Below are 20,363 nucleotides of genomic sequence, written 5' to 3'. Positions count from 1 at the left end.
TGAATGAAACACTAGTGTACCCTGGCACACTGGTTGAAAGACACTGACCTAAGGATCCAAATTATAAATAACCCTCAATTGAATTGTATCTAGAAATAAAAAACAACAGGAACTGCATCAATAACACTAAACATATTATCAAATTGACAACATAAAAATTATTTATGTTTATTGCTAGTCGTAAATATATACTTCCTTTCACGTGACTATGCGACCAAACGTCATTCCGGTCTGCAATTTAGCGTACCAAACGAAGATGGCGATCCTGGGACGATTGACTCAAGCCCTGTTCAGGTCTTCTTTGACTCAGACTCGTCGGCAGCTTTCTGCTGCTGCTGCTGGTGGTCATGGCGGGCAAGCTGGTGAGTCAAACAATTGATAAGATACGAAATCAATTTAATTCAATTCGTATATTTTAGAAAGGGACTACAGTTTCACAGTGACCTTGTTTCTTTGGCGTTAGCTATGGTAGCACTAGCATCGATATCCTTGACTGAAAACTGCAGGGCAAGTAAACATTGTATACTAGTGACCTTTTCCCGTTTTACCAAATGTGAAAAATGCTATGCTGGGTTCTTAATAGTTTATGTGAAACACACTAAACATGAAGCACTTCCCTTCAGCAAGATCTTAATTTAACCAAAAATAGTATTGTTTAGCCAAGCGCAAAACATTAAACCATCATCATTAGCACAAGTCATTAAGACTTCAAATCATAATAATTTCTCTGTCTAATCATTAATATATGACTTCTGAGTCGATGTTAAATACAGTGGCGTATACAGTATTTTAAAAAGACTTAATATGAATCAGAATTAGAATTGTCTTTATAGTCATTGTTATCAACATTGTGAAACATTGCATGCAACAAGATTAGACATGGCTGTCCAGGGTAAAGCATGTACGTAGTATAATGACTGAAGACCAAAAAAAGCTGAGATGATTGGGATGTATAGGCAAAAACATAAATAATCTAAACTCTACATGAGGGCAGGGGAAAATCTAAAAAATCTCAACATGAGGAAAATGAAGAAACCTTTAGAAGAGGCCGCACCTATGGTAACCCCCCCTTAGAAAAACTAGCTTAAGTTTCATCCATCCATTATCTGCACCGCTTATCCACAGTTGGGCTGCGGAGGTGCTGGAGCCCATCCCAGCTGTCTTCGGGCAGTGGGCAGGGGACACCCTGAACCGGTTAACAGCCAGTCGAGACGGACAACTCACTTGCTCATTCACACCTAGGGACAATTTAAACCGGCCAATTAACCTGACATACATGTTTTTGGAATGTGGGTGGAAACCGGAGTGCCCGAAGGAAACCCACGCAATCACGGTGAGAACATGCATACGCCGTGCTGCCGTGCAGGCTTAAGTTTATCCATCCATCCATTATCTGCACCGCTTATCCTCAGTAGGGTCGCCATGGTGCTGGAGCCCATCCCAGCTATCTCCGGGCAGTGGGCAGGGGACACCCTGAACTGGTTGCCACCCAGTCGCAGGGCACACCGAGACAGACAACTCACTCACTCATTCACACCTAGGGACAATCTGGACCGGTCAATTAACCTGACAGGCATGTTTTTGGAATGTGGGATGAAACCAGAGTCCCCAGGGGAAACGCACGCAAGCACGGGGAGAACATGCAAACTCTACACAGGAAGGTTCGATCTCATGACCTCAGAACTGTGCCGCACTCGCGCTAACCATTGCGCCGCCGTGCTGGCTTAAGTTTATAATATTAATAAAAATGCAATGATGAATAATGCATTGTAACAATAGTGCAATAACAGTGTTGGCGAAATGTTACAATTACGATGACTATTAGCTCATCAGGTTAGTTCAGTTATTAAACTTGCCATCAGATAACACTTAGCCAGGCTTGTCCAAATTTTGGCTGGTGGGCCAGTTACAGCCTGTGATCAAATTTTTCCAAGCCCGTGGCCTCTGTCATATAATTAATATGTGGCATGCCATTAATGTTGACTGCTGTATTAAATAAAGTGGTACAAAAAATATTCACCATTTCACCAGATTATGGCAGTAGCCTTTTGGGAACATTGCCCACTGCTTTCTGAGAGAATTTTAGCCCACCCCATTTCCGACATGGCGACTGTAAATAAAATAAAGGGAAGTTGATTGTGAGGGCTGCTGCTTACAGGACAAGTGGAAAATTGAGTATTTTTTTTTTTCACCGAAATTTGAAACAACTCCCTATTTTGTCAAGATACTGTCGCTGGTTTCAAAGATTAAAGAACCTGCCAGACAAAACTTGCTAAATACAAAAAGCTAACTAGAAAAGAACACTGTGAAAAGGTAACGCAACTGGAAGCTGTTTCAACAGCACAGGAGCGCTTGTTCTGGAGACTCTGCGAGTCAAATGAAAATGCTACAAGGCAAGCTAGGAGGCTTCGACGCTGATCACTAAGCACTACAAACCTTTCACGGAGGGTGAATTTATTAAAGACCATTCAAAGAATTCCAAGCTGAATAGTCGACCCATATACATTTTTATCTAACCAAATGGGTCCTGCTTTCTGAAAAGTTTGCGCACCCGTGTACTGAGCACAAAAGTTATTATTTTGTATACGTCAATAAATATCAAGTACAACGTTTCAACAGAAAATATTTCTAAACACCCTTTCATTAAAGAGGAATTTTATTCAGAGCATCATTGTCTAAAAAGCTTGATTCATTCAAACAACAACTCACAATATTTATTTTGAAATAAGCAAAAATGCATGAACTATCATATACACTTGGACATTTACAAATTACTCATTGATTTATTGTATTTACCATGTGCCTCACCTAAAGGAAACTGACCTAATTCTCTGGTACTCTGCTGCTACAGGTATTACCCAAACCCCCCAATAAGGCTGGGCAAAAAGGGGGAGAAAAATTGTGTGGATTCGTCACTTTAAGTCTCCGTAGTTTGTATTCTTCCTTGGGCTTTTTAGCGTTGTTTTTGGTTGCATTACACCATTCGGTGTTATGTATAGTAGCCTAGATGGTAAGGCGCCCGCTTTGAGACTGGGAGGTTCGGGTTCGCGCCCCGGCCGAGTCATTCCTAAGACTTAAAAAGTGGTCGGCGGCGCCCTCTGTTGGCTGCGGCTGCATCGGCTCGCTACAACGGGTCAGGTGCAATCGACATTTCGTTCTGTGTACATTGTTACACAGAATGACAATACAAGGAAATTATTATTATTATTATTATATATATAAATATACACTGTCCTTTTAAAGTCATATTATATACAAAAGTATAATTTTTTTTCTAATTCTGATATTATCAACATTTTGTAAGTGGTCCAATTTCCAAGTACCCATATTGAAACACATTTAAAAAAAAAAAAAAAAAAAAAAAAAAAAGGCCAATTTCAAAAGTACATTGCAACAAAGCTATTTTGCTGGAAATTTAGTTTAACAGCGGGTTTGAAGTGTGGTTTAACTTTGTCCAGGAACCACATTCGACTTAAGAATGGGTAAGTGTGAAGCACATTGTAAAGGCTTATAAATCATTTTAGTTTTCTTAATAGGAAGCCTTGGCCCAAAACGTTTTAATTCTGAATGCCTGTATTGGTCATAGAGACATTTAAAAAGAATTGCATTTAGCATGGTGATGCTGTGAGTCAATATTTTTTTTTCAACACAATTTGTTTCTATGTAGAATTCCTTTACTGACTGACTGTGATTTTCCATCTCTGCAGCAAGGACATGGAAGATCCTCACCTTTGTGGTTGCTCTACCTGGGGTTGGAGTGTGCATGTTAAACGTGTACCTGAAGGAGCAGCAGCACAGCCATGAACAGCCAGAGTTCATCCCTTACACACACCTCCGCATTCGGACAAAGGTTTGTCTACAATCAGAATTTCATTTCATCTGTTTTGCTTGACATTCTTGATGTATCTGAATGTTGTTTGTCAACAGCGCTTTCCCTGGGGAGATGGCAACAAAACCCTGTTTCACAATCCCCATGTGAATGCCCTTCCCGAGGGCTATGAGGGCCACGACGAGTAGATGCTCTTTCCGCAACTCAAAACTGGTGCAGGGACCAGTTTGCCCTCTACAGGTTTTTCTTTCCAGGACCACACAACTCTTCGCAGTTTACTCCATTTCTGTGTTTGAACACGAGGGACCTGAGCCATCAGTTCTCTGCTCTGCACCAACTTTAAGAAAAATGTTCCCAAAAATTACAAATTAAACTTCATTACCTCTATTTTGTGTATTTCTTCTTTTATTGTAAACAATGTTTTGTACAGGTGTTCACAACCAACATGCATATTAGACCATTTTTACAATACTACGCCTAAACTGACGTTTTACATTTCTGCTTCATTATGAAAATTCCCTCAACTCCCCTCAAAAAATTACAAGTATTGATACTGTATATTAACATGAGTGCTTCCAAATTTATACTTACATTGACTCGGTGTGAAATTTCATTTGTTTTCCTGAGAATAAAGATGTGTACTTCTTTGGGGAATAATGACAGATGGTACATTTAGAGGTCATATTTGGCCCAGGCTTCTAGGACCACATGATTTTCCGCAAGCCATGTTACAAAAATATCTCATTTGTCCATGGCTAGTAAAAGTAGAAAGAGTGATACTTTTGAAAGCGCATTCAGAAATATCGTTAATTTAATGTTTGCTATCATAATTGTTTTTTAAATGACTGAACATATTGATTCTCATAAAACCAAAGGTAATTTGAGCCAATGTATGATGTATCTGGTACTGCCGAGGTTGTGTTATCGGTTGCCATCGAGTGGAAACACCTTAAATGCTTTCCTTGCATTGAGGCAAGGATGGATATGCAAATACTATAAATTATTTGTACTCAAATCCAGTGACCTGCATTGAGAGAAGAAGGGATGTTGCAAGAAAGCCATTTATAAACTGCAGCATAGTTTTATAAATGGAGTGCATGTGCTGATCCTTTTAAACAACAAAATGTCTGCATGAGAAAAGGTCACTGGATGGCTTTATTTGCTCTTAGCTTGTTTTTACTATCCCTAATTATATTTGTAGCTCAGTTGGGGTCCAAATTAGAATATTTGGTCTCACTGTCGCCCTCTGCCATGAGGCAAATGAGTTGCATGCTTCACTCTGCATCTGGAGACGCTCAGCTCCGTTGTAACGTGCCAATTGTATGTCTAAATTTCATGTGTTCTATTCTAGCAAGTACTATTCCAGAATTTACTTTCTCGGTGTTACTTTTCATTTGTATTCGTAAGTTTCCTTGGGCAAGAAACCGAATCCCTAATGCCCTCGATGAGCAGGTAATTGCCCTGCATGGCTGACCCTGCTATCGTTATGTGCGTGTGTGTGAGAATGGGTAAGTGTGAAGCACATTGTAAAGTGCTTTGGAAGTTCTTTGTTGACTTTAAAAGCGCCATATAAATGTAAACCATTTACATTTACTGTATACCCATACAAATCAATGCGTAATTAAATTGTCTGTTGCCGGACGCCGTAGTTTCACATGACCCTCTTTACGTATGACTAAACTCGCATTCCTCCGGTCTGGTGCTCCAAAGATGATTTCTTATTCACCCGCCGACGGAGCACAATCAAACTTTACACCGACTTTGCGGGTTTTCAAAGCATTTAGTTTCAAGAAATGAGAGGACGGATGACGGCGTAATTCATACAATTTTCACCATGGCGGAACTTTCTCCACCGGACTCGAGAGGGTGAGTTCACCAGTTACTAAAGGTTATTATTTCTATACTTTTCTACTATTCTGTTGCGTCTAAAATTTCATTCACTTGTTACATTTATGTTTTCTAGACCATTAACGAGTAACGTCATATGTCTGTAAATTGTTCACAAAATTAAAGATAACGCGAACCAATTTTCTTTTAAATAATGTTAAATAACGTTATATGTTTTTGTAATACTCTCAACATGATATTCATGTTAATGTTGCGTTTGTAGAATTTGCATTGAGTATCAAAATACACTTTTGAGGGACAGTGTTTAGTATTTAGGACCTCCGAGTTGTCAAATATTCTTAAATCCTTAAAAGAAAATCGATGATCAAAAATACCAGAATTATGTCATTATTGCATTTTTTTAAATATTCGTGATTTGAAAAGGTTTCCTTTTTTTTTTTTTTTTTTAATTTTTTTTTAACATATCATGAGAGGGATCTGACACAATTGTCTGTTATCTTGCTGCTAACGGTAGCAGCTGGATTTGAACCCATTACCTCAGGACTCATCCGCCATGCCAGCCACTATTCTTTCAGTGCACTATTCTTATACTTTCGGCCAGTCTCTAAACACTAAATATTTTTATCTTTTAAGTCTTTATCACATGTTAACCCTGGAGTTCCATTACTAACAATTCATTTCATGAAAAAAGATAAGTCGTGATTGGTCTTCCCTTTGTTGTCAACTTTTATGTAATTTTCACTGGAAAGGAAATGGCAAAATGGCCCCCATGTTTATGCCATGTTTATTCTTGTAAAAGGCAAATACAACATGATTAAAGTTTAAGCATGGTTTAAGTTTTTTTATTTAATCGAAAATATTAACACTACATTTTTGAATGTTCAAGTTAAGAAAAAAATGAATATTTCCTGGTTTACATGACTAATCTTTACTGTATTGTTTTGCAGGTACCATTTATTTTTCTTGTATGACAGCTCCAAGGTGAAAGGGGAAGGAGATCCAACTAGCAAAGGCATCTGTTACTTTTACCCAGAAGAGGTTTGGAAACTCTTGGAAATGTTTCTTTATTCAGTAAAGGATGATCATAAAATTATCTTTGCTGTAGACCCCCGTGGATAAACAAGAGCTGCTTTGCAGCCAACTTGCTGGAGCGTGCCGTTGCATTTCGGAACTGTCTTCGTCCCCTGTGCGCCTTGTGAAGCTGCGTTGCCAAAAGTTTGCAGTCCAAATGAAACAGGACTTCTTTTGGGTGGGTCTTGTTATGATCTTCCTCCCTAATTATTGGTTTGTGAGTGATGACCTTTCTCTTGTTGTCTTTCTTTGCTCCTTCAGGCTCTGGGCTGTTCCATGGAAACTCCCACTGTCAGTGCGCATGAGCTACTGGATAAGATAATAAACCTGTTTAGTTTCTACAATGGCTCTGTGCGACATAGCTATCAGGTACAGTCCTGCCTTAGTAGCTCTTGAGAGGTCAATGCACATGAAAAGAAAGTTTCACACATGTATTTTTGGAAATTATTTATTCACATGAACATAATCTTCACAACGACACAATAATTGGTAGGAAACACATACATTTTCATGGCATAAGTCCTACAATTCTGTAAGTAAATGTTAGTTCAGGTTCTGATAGTGTTAAGCTTTTATAGACCAGTGTTTCTAGACCTCTTTGGAGCCAGGGAAAACTGCTTCATTAAAAAATATTGACACAACACCCTCCGATAATGTTTGGAAATAAATTCCAGGCACCAGTTTTATGTTTTTTTTTTTTAAGAAATTTTAAATGATCATGTTTTGTGAATTGACAGGATTACGTATATCTGATCCTTTGTGTTCATTGTGGCTCAGGAGGTAATATGGGTTATTCATTTTGGCCAATCATTTTGCGGTCTTTTTTGTTTTTGTTATATTTTTACCTGTTTTTTTTAAGGTTTCTAAATTTATATTTATAGTTTTTCTAAAAAAATAACTAGGCAGCATGGCAGCGCAGTGGGTAGTGCATGTGCGGCACAGTTCTGAAGTCATGAGATCAAACCTTCCTGTGTGGAGTTTGCATGTTCTCCCCGTGCTTGCAAGGGTTTCCTCCCACATTCCAAAAATGTGCATGTCAGGTTAATTGGCCGGTCCACATTGTCCCTAGGTGTGAATGAGCAAGTGAGTTATCTGTCTCCGTGTGCCCCGCGACTGGCTGGCAACCGGTTCAGGGTGTCCCCTGCCCACTGCCCGAAGATAGCTGGGATGGGCTACAGCACCACATTAGTTATTAAACATTTGTCTGCACTACCTCATTAGCTGATAATTAGTACATACAAATACAACATAATTATGTTTTGTGACTTACTGACATGGATAATTGTTACAGTAGTCATCTGATTCCTGGAAGAAAGCAAAGATCCTAAGCAATAGCATGCATTTTTTTGCCAATATTAAATTGGGCAATTTCTTTCCTGAGGCACACTAGACAAGGTCTCACGACACACTGGTGTGCCCTGTGAAACTGGTTAAAAAATCTGTTATAGACAATGATTGTTCTTAAGTGTACAGTATTGCTTTTTTCCTCAGTTTCATAGTCGGGAAAGCTTAGCGCTCCGGTGGGCACGCTACCTGAAACATGTACTCGCTGGACCTTCCGAGCTTCATCGCATCTTCAGTTCCATGACCACTATTGACTCCACAAATGTACGTCAACATTCATTTCTTGGCTTTCTTTAGGATGTCTTAATTAGAGCAAAATATGCTAGACAACTCTTCAAACTCAAACTAAATATTTAGACCTTTGGATGAAGAAAATGTTTCTGGTTTTGGTGTTTTGGATGAGAAACGTAGCATGTCCAAAAAAATTACACACGCCATGTATTTTAAATGTAAATTGCATAAGTAGATTCAGGATATGACTGTCACTCTGTCACAAAGTCTTGTTATTGAGCAAGAAGACCCACTTCTGCATTTATTATGTCAGATACAAAGTAAGGGGTGCATGCAAATTTGCTCCCAGTGGTTATACCAGCTTTTGCAAACTGTCCCAAGACACGTCAAATAACATTAGTGATTATGTAAGTGGAAAGATGGCCCCCAATTTGTTGAATTTGTATTATAATTTTCTTTATCATCATTTAACTTGGTGAACATTGCTTACAACAAGATTAAACATGGCTCTTCAGGAAAAGAATGTAATAGAATTCCGTACACATATAAGGCATACTAGATTATAGGACATAAATTAACATTATGACTTCTGATTTCACCATAAAAATTGATTAATCCATTCATTAATGGTTACACTCCTAACTACTTTTTTTGCCAGCTAGACCGCCAGTAAATGCGGTGCAAAACAAAGGATTCGCAACAAGCATTTGAAAGTCGCTGTCTGTATTCCCGACAAAGTTATGCGTTTTTTTTCCTTTTGTTTTTTCCCCCTTTCAGCAACAAACAATTAACTCTTCAACGCCAAAAAAAGCGCGCTCAATCTGTTTCTCAAAGCAAGAACGGTGACCTCGCATTGGTGCAAATGATATTCAACTAAACATTATTTGTGTGTATTTGAAAAAAGCAAAAAATACTAACCATTGTATGAAACCTGTACTTTGTTGTACAGAAAACATGAAAATTTACAGAAAAAAAAAAACAAAAAGAATGCCAGGATTAATGGGCAAAAATGACCAAGCTAGTGCGTGTACATTGCTAATTGTACTGATGAATTCCTGTCACTGCAAACTGTCAAATTGTTTATAGTTAAGTTTCTGTTCTTGTTTTGGTGGTAAGCATTATTTCACTTTGCAGGTTGACCCTCTTCTGCTGCTCAAGGCTGCCCTCATTCTACAGTCATGCCAGCGCTGCCCTCTAGTGTTAGCAGGCTGTATACTTTTCAGAGGCAGGTGGGCTAACCGACTTCCAAGTCAAGAGGATATTCGGAAAAGTGTTGTAACTTTTAAATGCACACGTGTTATGTAAAACTCAATGTTTCAGTCCTATTTTGGAGGGCAAAAGGTGTTCCTCTTGGACGGAACTAAATTGCATACACAGCTTTTTAATCCATGATTTGACGAATACAAGGACGTCAACTTTTTAATACAGTGCTCTTCCCCTTAGGACAATACAAACATTTGGAAAAGGTTTCATTAAACCTTTGCGAGGCAGTAAACTGTAGTAAACAGTGGGTGAGGCCAGTGAACAGTAGACGAGAACAACAACTACAACAAAGGGTATACTATTCATTACCATTGGCAATGATTAGCCAAACAAATATTGTGCAGCTGTCGGATGAGGTGGCTCGCTTTGTCGGAGAGCATAAAGAACACTATATAGAGAAAGTAAGGATAGCAGGGCTAGCTACCCACCCATACCTTCTTCCCCCTGACATATTTACAGATCTAACCAAATCGTTCTGTCTGCCAGACTTCACTCCACAAGATCTGAAGCAATATAGTGTAAATGGAGTAGCCCCATACAGTGGCATTGATCTAAAAGCTTGTAAACGTCTGAATGCTTACCAGTTTTTATCCATGCTGTGCCAAAAAATACATTCCCGGCGTGAAATATCTCCCCTCACGCAAACGTTACTAAAATTAATTTGGATATAATTTTTCAGGGAATCTAATACAACAGTAAAACACAGGGCATTTGCACCTTGTATAAAAATCAATTAAGAGCATGTTGGAAGTATTTACATTGGGGAAATGACGCTTTATCTTCTGAACATTTGTCTCCCATTTTATCTGTTGTTAATTTGACTGTTCATTTTGGCTTGATCATTTTTATGATAGAACACAGAACAGCATTCAATACATGTGATATTCGGAAGATAACCCTTTTGAAATGCTGGTTAATCGCAATAAAAGCAGCTTCTTTACATATCCATATATTGGTAAGAAAGGGCAATGGTAAGACACCAACACTACCTAGTTTGCAGTAGTTAACTTATTGGTGTTTATATTGAGGGTCTTTGACCTGACTCGTACCTTCTTAACATAAAATTGCTCAGAAATACATTAAACAGACTTTGTAAAAAATGTTCGCCTGCAAATCCTGGAGTTCTTTGAGGGGTGCTACTCTGCCTCAAGACAACAACAGTCCCTCCATTTGATTGCAAATAAACAATGGCGTCTTCAACAAAAGGATACGATAAAATGCCAAACAGGGCTTAGAGCCGTGCGGGTTTGCACAGCCCAGCGCACAGCAATAAATCACCATTGTAAAAGGTGGTGCTTATGTTCTTCTGTCATCGTTATTGATACTTGTAGAGTGCTTCAGCTGCCTGTCAAGGCCCTCATTCTGCCTACAAAGGCAGCGTGATGTCACGTGCAAAGGGTCAATACAGGTTTTTTTTGCATTTATATTTTTGTGTAAGACATTTTGCTTCCTCTCTTCCACAGAGTCGTGAGCACTCAGATGTCCCCAGACATTACTATGAAAGTAATGCTTCATGAGAGTGAAGCATTCAAGGTGAGTACCACGTTTTATTTTTTGACATTATGATAGCAGTTGTATTACAATGCACGTTCCACAAATTCCACAAGATAGGCTCCAACTATTGATGCTATGCTTTTTACCTTTGTAAATTTGTGTGTTCAAGTATCAGTTTGATCAAAAGCGTATGTTTGTTTTTTGCATTGGTTGGGACACGATGCATGTTAAGAAATCACATAATGATTGAAGATATTCGAGGGGACGCGTAACTTCGGTCCATGTCAAAACTAAGCCCTTGAGTTTGATGAGATGTCTCCTCAAGGACGCCATGTTGGGAGGAGTTCTATCCATGTTCCAGATGCATTCAATGGAATGCGTGTGTAATAACACATCTCATGCACTAATCCAATTAACTCATTGGGGGGCGGGGGATTATATTTCCCTAGCAGTGACAATTGTTTTATGTAAGCAAGCATAAGCAAGGTTTGTTTCTTTCTATTACTACAAAGGTCCACATACTGTCCACCAGGGGTCACCAAACTTCATGAAACCGAGAGCGCTTTCTTTTCTCCAGTAGCTAATAAACAATCCAAATAACATTGTTTAATTAGTTTTCTCGGAACATCAACGGCTACTGAACTGTTTTGGGGACTCTGACTTAATAATAAGATTAAATAAGTCTATTCTTGTTTAATGAAGTGCATTTTTCCTGAAGCTATAAAAACTTTCTTGAAAAATTGACTTGGAAAATTATAAAATGTTATCATAAATGGTGTACAATTCCATGTATGAATGACAAAGTTTTCAAATGTTTGAACTGACTCTTTTGCTGTGGCTTCTAATACATCACCTTATTTTGCCCGTAAAGCTGCTCTATGTTTACAATTTTTTAAAAAAGATTTTTACCAGTCGACTACAGGGATGTACGAAATTTTTGGAACAGAATATTTTACTGCCTAAAATTACCACAATAGCATTTTTTTAGCCTTAAACAAAAACATAACGAAAAACTGCTTCACAAAGAATGAGGTGATGACAATCATCATGTCACATCAAACGTGAGGCCATCCTCACGAAGCTGGCTTTTTCTAGGGGCAGAGTTGGTGCACAACATGACTGCTTATTCTTAATTTTGCACATGACAAGGAAGGAGATAGGAGAGCACCGTCTAAACAGGAGCCCTACCAAGCTTTTAATAGAAATACATTTTTGCAAAGATTTGTATATCCCTCTGCCTCCCTGTCTTTGTTACCTTCTGGCCAGCTTTTGGCTAATATTTTCATGCTTACACTACACAGGTTACGTAAAATAAAGTTGACCCGTTTCAATGTGAAACACATACTTTTTGTGTGGCATTTAGTCCATTCGTCTTCAGTCCATTGGCTGTAGCCCAGCCACATACAACAATAATTTAATTTGTTATTGTTTATTATATTTTCATTTGGCAAATATGCAAGTGTGACTCGTTTGTTGCATTATCAATTCCCTCCTCTCATTTTCCTTTCAGCAGTATTCACTCTCCTATTCATATAAAGGTAAAATGCCCCAAAAACATGTACTAAAAGGGGGAGAGCGAGCTTGTGAAGTGGAGCAAGTACAAGCTATTTATTTTTTCATTAAAATTATGTGTCTTACCGATTACATATTTTGTTAAAACGGTGTAAAGTTGCAGAAGGTAAATTTAAGTATTTGGGTTTGTAGTGTATGTCGCAGCTGGTGGTTGTTTCGAATGTGGGTGTGTTCTTGTCTCTAGCCACTTCTCACTAGGGGGATACAGCTTTGGTATTTATATAGATTGATCAATTGACAACTAGCCACTCTACAATGAACTTGCTTTTGTTATTTGCATTTTAAAACTCTCATCAGTTTTTCTTCTTCTGCATCATTTTGCTGTCCGACTGGATATTAAAATGGACAGTGTGTATTCTTTGACTGCTAGATGTAGATATTGTCTTGGGCAAATTAAAACGAGTATTACAAAACACAAAAAAATACATACCACAGAAACTCTAATTGAACATAAAGGACCATCTTTCTTCCTTTTTTGTCCAGCTTTTCACCATTTTTTTGTTTTCTGGTGTACCCTTAGCAGCAACATTGCAGGCAATCAGCTCCCTTTAGGTGTATCTCATGTCATGTAAAATAAATGCACATTTTCAACCTACAGGTATGTAAAAAAAGGCAAGTTTGTATAATAGTTCATGTATTTTTGCTTTTTTTTTGTAAACAAAATTTATCTTAATGATTTTTACTGTTGTTTATGATAACTCGATAAAAAAAACACTTAAAATTATCATCTAGTAACATGCCTGTCAGTTGTTTATCATTTTACATTATACAGTGCCCAAATAGTATTCATTTGTTTTGGTGTTTCGTTTTTGGCCAAGTGCTTTATTTTTTCGGTTTCAGCCCAAACTTTTCATTTCAGGGCAGCCCATATCTAAATGACATTTAAGTGAATGTTTAAAATCCGTGTCTGAGTTTTTTTCTTTCTGCCCAAATTCATTGTTGTATATCCACAATTGCTCTATGTCAAACTGTCTTACTTCATGAAGTAGTTCATGTGTTTTGTTTTGTATTTAAAAAAAAAGAGGCACGGCTGTAATTTACGTTTCTTCTCAGGCACCCAAAAGGCCAAGCCTAACAAGCTTATTTGATGACGCCGTCAGTTCTACTTCTGTGTTCCTCACCATCGATGAACTTCAGTACCTACAGTCTGCGCCTGTTGACAAAGAATCATGGTAAGGTCTGTTGGGAATTAAACATCATAATATACCTTTCAGCAACAAACAATTAACTCTTCAAAGCCAAGAAAATACTTTTTGTTTTCCAAAAGGTCCCAGTTTACTTCAATGAAAGACTCTTCCCGACATAAGAGCCGTTCAACGACATCAGGTTCGGCCTCTTCTGAGTCTATTTCTTCAGATCCACCTTCCTCCCGAAAGGAAACCCGGAGCCCTCGCTTATCTGCATCGGATGACTCAGTTGCTGGCGTAGTTCCACTGCGGAGCACCCCTGATCACGTCAGACCAAGAAGAGAGGCCTCTGATGAAACTGAGGAAAAGGTTCTACTGAGTTCCTACTATGACAGTTTTCACAGCAGCAGAGGGGAACGTGGCAACTCGGAGCACGAGGCAACCTTGCGCCCAAATGAAGAGGACGGAAATGCATGCAGTGGGACAGCGTTCCATTCTGAAGAGACTGACACCTGCAATAAGGAATCCCCTGATGGCATATTAGAAGGGGCTGCTAGTGGGAGGGAGACCAAAACTACTCCTGTCAACACAAATGAAAACGCCCTCATTCCCATGACACTCTACCTGCACAGGGTCAAGAGTCTTGTTCTGGTTTTGCTGGTTGAACCTCACTTCATATGTGACCAAGCGGCCATAGAGGAAGTGGTAAGGAGCTACACAGTTCCTGCACTTGTTATCACGCAGGTTAATCATTCTCTTTCAATACTTCTTTATTTCAATCTGGGGTCACCCAAGCATTTTTGACAATTATGACCCATGCAGCCTGGCTCGTCTAAATAATGCAAGCGTACTAATATCTCTGTTGTCAATTTTTAACCAAGCTTGAAATTCCACCCGATTTTAGTTAGCTCTAGCCATTTCACTTATTTCTATCCACTCAAAATTATGGAGGAAAAAACTGAAAATGAAAATAAATGAATGAATCAATACATATGGAAACGTGTACGCTATATTACTAATAACAGTACAAATATAAATTGAAAATAAAAAATTGGAAACAAAATTTGAATAGCATTGTAAGGCATACATTGTCTACAGTGCTAAACAAACGGAATACATTATTTATTGATTGCATTTGGATTTTATTATATGAATTAATGTGTTGATTTTTGTGGTGCCCTTATTTCATCTTAAATATCTGATATTCATTTTTAATGGATTTTTGTCAATTAGATATTCAATAATTGTTTTTTATAGCCACCTGATTGACTTTATCTTTTCAGTTTTGGTCTTCCTTACAAAATTATGTCAAAATTAAATGTAGACGGTGTTGCTGATAGGTTCACATTCCATAAACACAACATTAAACAAAATGATTCGTTTCGACACAACATATTTAAGAAACAATTTTTGGGGATATTTTTTTTCAAATGGAAAATCAAGATTGTTTCTATTACATCCTCATATATCATTCATCATATATATTTATAGAATTAATGGCAATACCAATATGGCACCAACTTTGCTGATGTTGCGTTCATGAAAAGTAGGAAATTGAACTTCTACTCGGATTGTCTAGTTCTGAAAGATATCTGATTTTGGTAGAGAGCTTATTGTCCTGGTTCCCACAGTCATTACAAATAGTATTTGTAAAATAACTTATTTTGCATAACTAAATTAACGCTAAAATAAGGTAACTATGTTTATTATCGTTGAAATTGTGTTTTGCTTGGCAACACCCACCCCCCTTCACCCCTTATTTTGCAATGCGAATCTTGTAGTTTAGTTATTAAGATATCGTCATCTGAGTGGTCGAAGCAAACTGTAACGTTCGTTGGCTTAAAAGGCCGGCATTAATTATATCCGAAAACTTAAAAGACGTCGTCAGAAAATGTGAAAATATGAAATGACATCCCTCTGGCTTTATTGATCTTTAGATTCTCGTTCACAAACAAGTACTGACATACTCAATTACAAAAAAAAACTAAAGGAGGGGTCTCACACAAACAAGTGAGCTCACTTCGAGGGCGCTGACATGAGTGTCCACCATTTTGCTGCGACGGATACACTAAAAAACTTTGTGAAAGGTTGGGTAAAAAATGTGAAGAGAAAAATGGTTGGGTCACTTTGAGACTCCATAGTTTGTCTTTTTCCTTGTGGTTTGTAGCATGTAGTGGTCAATGAATACACATAATACACACTGTCCCTTTGAAATCTCAACTTCATATTTCTCCCCAATAATTATTAAATTGCCCAGCGAATAGCTGGGAACTAGTCAAGGGGGATCCATGCCTTATCTATTAATTTAATTCCTGGTTCTTGATTATTAAATGGCAGTCGATGCTGGTATCAGCTACAAATATGTTTACCGATACTTTTAAAAAGCTAGCATCAGCACTGATTCTGAGACTTCTTTTGATACATGTCAATTCATTCATTTGCACTACAACAACTATGTCAAACATAAGCCCTCTGACTACTGAATTGTCTGTATCGCTCAGGATTGATTATAAATCGCAGAGCTAAAAAGGCATAATTAAGAAGGAAAACATATGTTACACAGGAATATAATACGCGTCTCCAGCCAAACTATGAAAAAGTCAAGTCAACTATAACTAATTACGTATCATGCCAAAACTGTGCACTATACAATACTAGATAGATAGATTGATACTTTATTCATCCTTGTAGGGAAATTTACAATACTCTGACATTTGGTGGTAATACAGTATACTACGCAGTGTTCCTTTAAAAGACAAAAACACACAGGAGCACATTAATGTGGAAATGATTATTTATTATTATTTATAGTCATCAATTTCTCTGCCTCCTCCATGGGAGGTAGAGCGCTGTGTGTGTGTGTGTGTGTGTGTGTGTGTGTGTGTGTGTGTGTGTGTGTGTGTGTGTGTGTGTGTGTGTGTGTGTGTGTGTGTGTGTGTGTGTGTGTGTGTGTGTGTGTGTGTGTGTGTGTGTGTGTGTGTGTGTGTGTGTGTGTGTGTGTGTGTGTGTGTGTGTGTGTGTGTGAAGCACATAGTAAAGCGCTTTGAGGAGGTCTTGAGTGACTTGAAAAGCGCTATATTAATGCAAACCATTAACCTTTCTGGTTTGCACCCAGTACCACAGCTGCTTAGCCTCCCTCAACGGCCTGGAGGCCCACCTGAGGAGCATCTCGGCAGGAACGGCCAGCAGCGGCGCCCCCTACGTCTTCGCCCACTTCGACAGCACCCAAAGCACGCTAACAAGTCAGTTGTTCCCGTTTTTTGTTGTTTTTTGTTTCCTTTCTTCTTCTCGACGTAAAAAGCGAAGGTTGTGACGCGGCGATTGTGTGTCCCTGTAGCCAACCTGTCTGGAGGGGCGGCGGGAGCCCCCGAGCGTCCCTTTGTCCGGGCCGCATCGCTCCTTCACTCGCATTTCTGTAAGACTGAAACTCTGCAGGAGGCTATTATCAGGTCAGTACGCCAGTGACGGTTGACGGCCCTGGTCCCGAGTGGCGGGGGTGGGGACCCTTCGGGGCTCCTTTCACCGAGGCCGGGGGGCAGGGGAACCAGCTGTCAACCATGTCTATCATCGCAATGCAGCGTTCCCTGACTGGTGGCCGCATCGAGCTATCTAGCTATCTTTTTCTCTCTCTCTTGTTCTCTCTCCCTCGCTCTCTCTCTTTCTCTCTCTATCTCGGTCCTTTTCTCTTTTTTTAATTTTTTTTTAAATCCCACTTGCTTTCTCTTTTTCTTTCTATCTTTCTCTCTTTCTTTAATTCCTTCTCTTTCTCTATCCTTTCTTTCTCTCTTTTGCTCTCTTTCTTTCTCTCCCATTCTCCCTTTTTTGTCTCTCTTTCTGTTTCTCTCTTCCTCTGTTATTTTTTCTTTCTCGTTGTCTTTATATAGACATCTCTCTCTTTTAATCCCTCTCTTTCTCTCTATCCATTTCTCTTTATCCCTCTCTCTCTTTGTTTAATTCCCTTTATGTTTCTCTTTCTATGTTCTCTATTTCTTTCGCTCCCTCTTTCTCTTGATCTCTCGCTGTCTCTCTCTCACTCTTTCTCTGTCTCTTCCTCTATCAGATCTTCTCTCTTCAGTTCTCACTCGCTCTTTCTCCCTCAGTTTCTCCCATTGTCCGCCTAACTTTCTCATGATCACTGTTTCATACTATCTCTTTCTTTCTCTCTCTCTTTCTCTCTCTCTCTTTCTCTCTCTCTATCTCTCTTTCTCTCTCTTTCTCTCTCTGTTTCTTTCTCCCTCCCTTTCTCTCTTTTGCTCTTTTTCTCTTGCTTTGTCTCTCTTTTTCTTCCATTTTTTTCCCCTTGAGTTACCTTTCTTTCTCTTTCTCTTTCTTTCCCTCCCTCTCTTTGCCTTTCTCTCCCCGTTTTTTATTTCTTTATCTACTTCTCTTGTTCTCTCTGATTTATTTTTCTTTCTCTTACTCTCTCTTCCTCCCTATTTTTCATTCACTTCCGTTCTCTTTATCTGTCTCCTTTCCCTTTTATTATCTTCCTCTACCTTACTCTTTTTCTTTTTTCTCTCTATCCTGTGGTCATAAAGATATTGTTGTAGTTCTTATCGGCAAAGGAAAGGGTTTTCAATTTAGAAACGGTATTTGTATGATGTATTGGTATGAGTCTGAAAAGATGTGGTGTTGAACATGACAGTTTCTTAATAAATGTGTTCTGTTATTTCTAACCCATAGCAGTACAATCAGTCTGCTCTTGGGTTCATATCAAATAACAACAAAAGATCATTTTAAAGATTCCTATAAAAATGCATGAATTAAAAACACTTTTATATTGTGATCATTATTGATTTCTAAATTCTGATCGCAAATTGACTGATATCAACCGCTGTTGCGATTACTGTTGTCTGAACATCAATCTGACACTGACTGCTGGTATTGCTACTCCCCATCTCCCTTCCAGAATATATAATCAAACAGTTATATTTTTTATAGTTTTTTTTAAATGATTGTTTTGCAGGAATGCTTCTAGCGCCGCATATGGGACACGAAATGTCGCTCAGGAGACGTATTTTCTGCAGCACGGCGTCGGGCTGAGGAACTCCGGTATTCCCAACCCGCAGGACAGCGCTTTCTCTTTGCCCGCCAAAGCTCGGCACAGACTACTCAAACACGGAGTCAACCTACTCTGACGTGACAGGCCCCTGCAGGACTTTTTGAATGTTGAATGTAAATTATTTACATAGACTGTATTTTTCTTTTTAAACATACTTTATACTGAAAAATAGGACATGTTTAGTTTGTCAGTGAAGATTTTAAGTGTGGTTGCATACCTGTTTTATAGTGAAGCATGTAACTGATTTTTTACAGCGTTATTACATAGTATAGGCTTTTAAGTTATTGTGTTTGATATATTAGTTATTGGGATCGCAAAATTATTTTAAAAGTGTAGTTGGGTGTCTACGATGCAACATTATTTTTGGGGCTGCACATGGCTATCACAATTATGAGTTTAATCTTTTAGACCGTTAAGCATTAGCTTGTATTGTTTAAACTTTTGTGCTTAAAAAAAAATCCTCAGCACTCTTCATTAAAACACTGTGGTTTAAAGGGACAGTGTGTCTCATTTGACCACTAGGTGCTGCTGTATTTTATATTGCAACTGAAAACGAGTGCTAAATCACACAAGAAAGAATACCAACTACAGATACCACTGTACTATTTTTCTTCTCATATTTTTGCTAAGCCTTTTGTGAAGTTTTGGGTTTTCTTGGAGGTACCCTTAGCTGTATAATGGTGTCGCTTCTCTAGGTGTGCTTATTTTATGTAAAATAAATACATATTTCTCGCCCTACAAGTATTTTAAAAAATGTACATGATTGTTCGTGTATTTTTGCCTAACAATGAAATCATGATTCTTTTCATAAATGGAGTTTTTTTGCTACAAGGAGGTTCTAAATAATACACACTGTCCCATTAAGGTCTTAGAATTATTTTTTCATATTGTGCAAGTATTATTCAAGTTTGGCTAAGTAGGAACTTAAAAGTACAGATGTATTCTTAACAGGTGTTAAAAGGGTAATATATCCGACATACCTGGCAACTTATATAGTTTCCCTGTATTTCATGTGTTTTTCAATTGTGTACTTCTTATATTTTTGTACAAAAAGAAAACTTATTTATTTCTTAGACCGATCCCGCCTTGCCCATTTTGGTTCTAATCCGGATTATTTTTTAGGTACCATGTGTCATTTTGATTTATTCAAAAACAAAAATTTGCAATAACTGAAAAATGTTATACACATTACAATTGGACATTCATTTGCTCTGTTTTTTTTGCCTATGTATGTTTTTTGGTATTGCTGTACCTTTAAGGGTCACTGTTAGCAGATTATGTAATCGAGTATTGTAAGACAATGAGAGTTCATACTCTGACATATTTGTTGCATATTAAACTAAATTGTGACAGTTTGTTACATAATATAACCATCTGGAGAGCAAATTAAGTCTGTGAAATACTACACTGCTTTGCATACTAAGCAACACTACACTGCACGTGGGGAAAGAACCAAGAGTCTGATCTTTGTTTATGTGGTAAATAAAATAAACTTGTTTACAAATAATGTCTTTGTTTTTAT

At 38.2% G+C, this 20,363-nt stretch overlaps 2 protein-coding genes across 2 annotated transcripts; both read left to right on the top strand.

Annotated features, from left to right (window-relative positions):
* Positions 1 to 207: 207 nt before the first annotated feature.
* Positions 208 to 4,216, top strand: cox6a1 (cytochrome c oxidase subunit 6A1). Its single transcript, XM_088335023.1, has 3 exons — positions 208 to 362; positions 3,708 to 3,850; positions 3,928 to 4,216. Exons 1-3 carry the CDS (start codon positions 209 to 211, stop codon positions 4,015 to 4,017), a joined length of 387 nt encoding a protein of 128 aa, XP_088191149.1. The 5' UTR covers position 208; the 3' UTR covers positions 4,018 to 4,216.
* A 1,292-nt stretch (positions 4,217 to 5,508) lies between these two features.
* On the top strand, positions 5,509 to 20,214 carry hps4 (HPS4 biogenesis of lysosomal organelles complex 3 subunit 2). Its single transcript, XM_088335538.1, has 12 exons — positions 5,509 to 5,695; positions 6,625 to 6,715; positions 6,783 to 6,926; positions 7,010 to 7,117; positions 8,240 to 8,356; positions 9,458 to 9,552; positions 11,050 to 11,119; positions 13,706 to 13,824; positions 13,920 to 14,484; positions 16,895 to 17,021; positions 17,117 to 17,228; positions 18,746 to 20,214. The coding sequence occupies exons 1-12, from the start codon at positions 5,664 to 5,666 to the stop codon at positions 18,915 to 18,917; spliced, it is 1,752 nt and encodes a 583-aa protein (XP_088191664.1). The 5' UTR covers positions 5,509 to 5,663; the 3' UTR covers positions 18,918 to 20,214.
* Positions 20,215 to 20,363: the final 149 nt, after the last annotated feature.

This window comes from Urocampus carinirostris, chromosome 5 (assembly GCF_059441175.1).
Source record: "Urocampus carinirostris isolate Australia breed hairy pipefish chromosome 5, RoL_Ucar_1.0, whole genome shotgun sequence".
Classification (NCBI taxonomy): Eukaryota; Metazoa; Chordata; class Actinopteri; order Syngnathiformes; family Syngnathidae; genus Urocampus; species Urocampus carinirostris.
The sequence above is the reverse complement of the archived record's forward strand: the minus strand, read 5'-3'. Positions and strand labels throughout refer to the sequence as shown.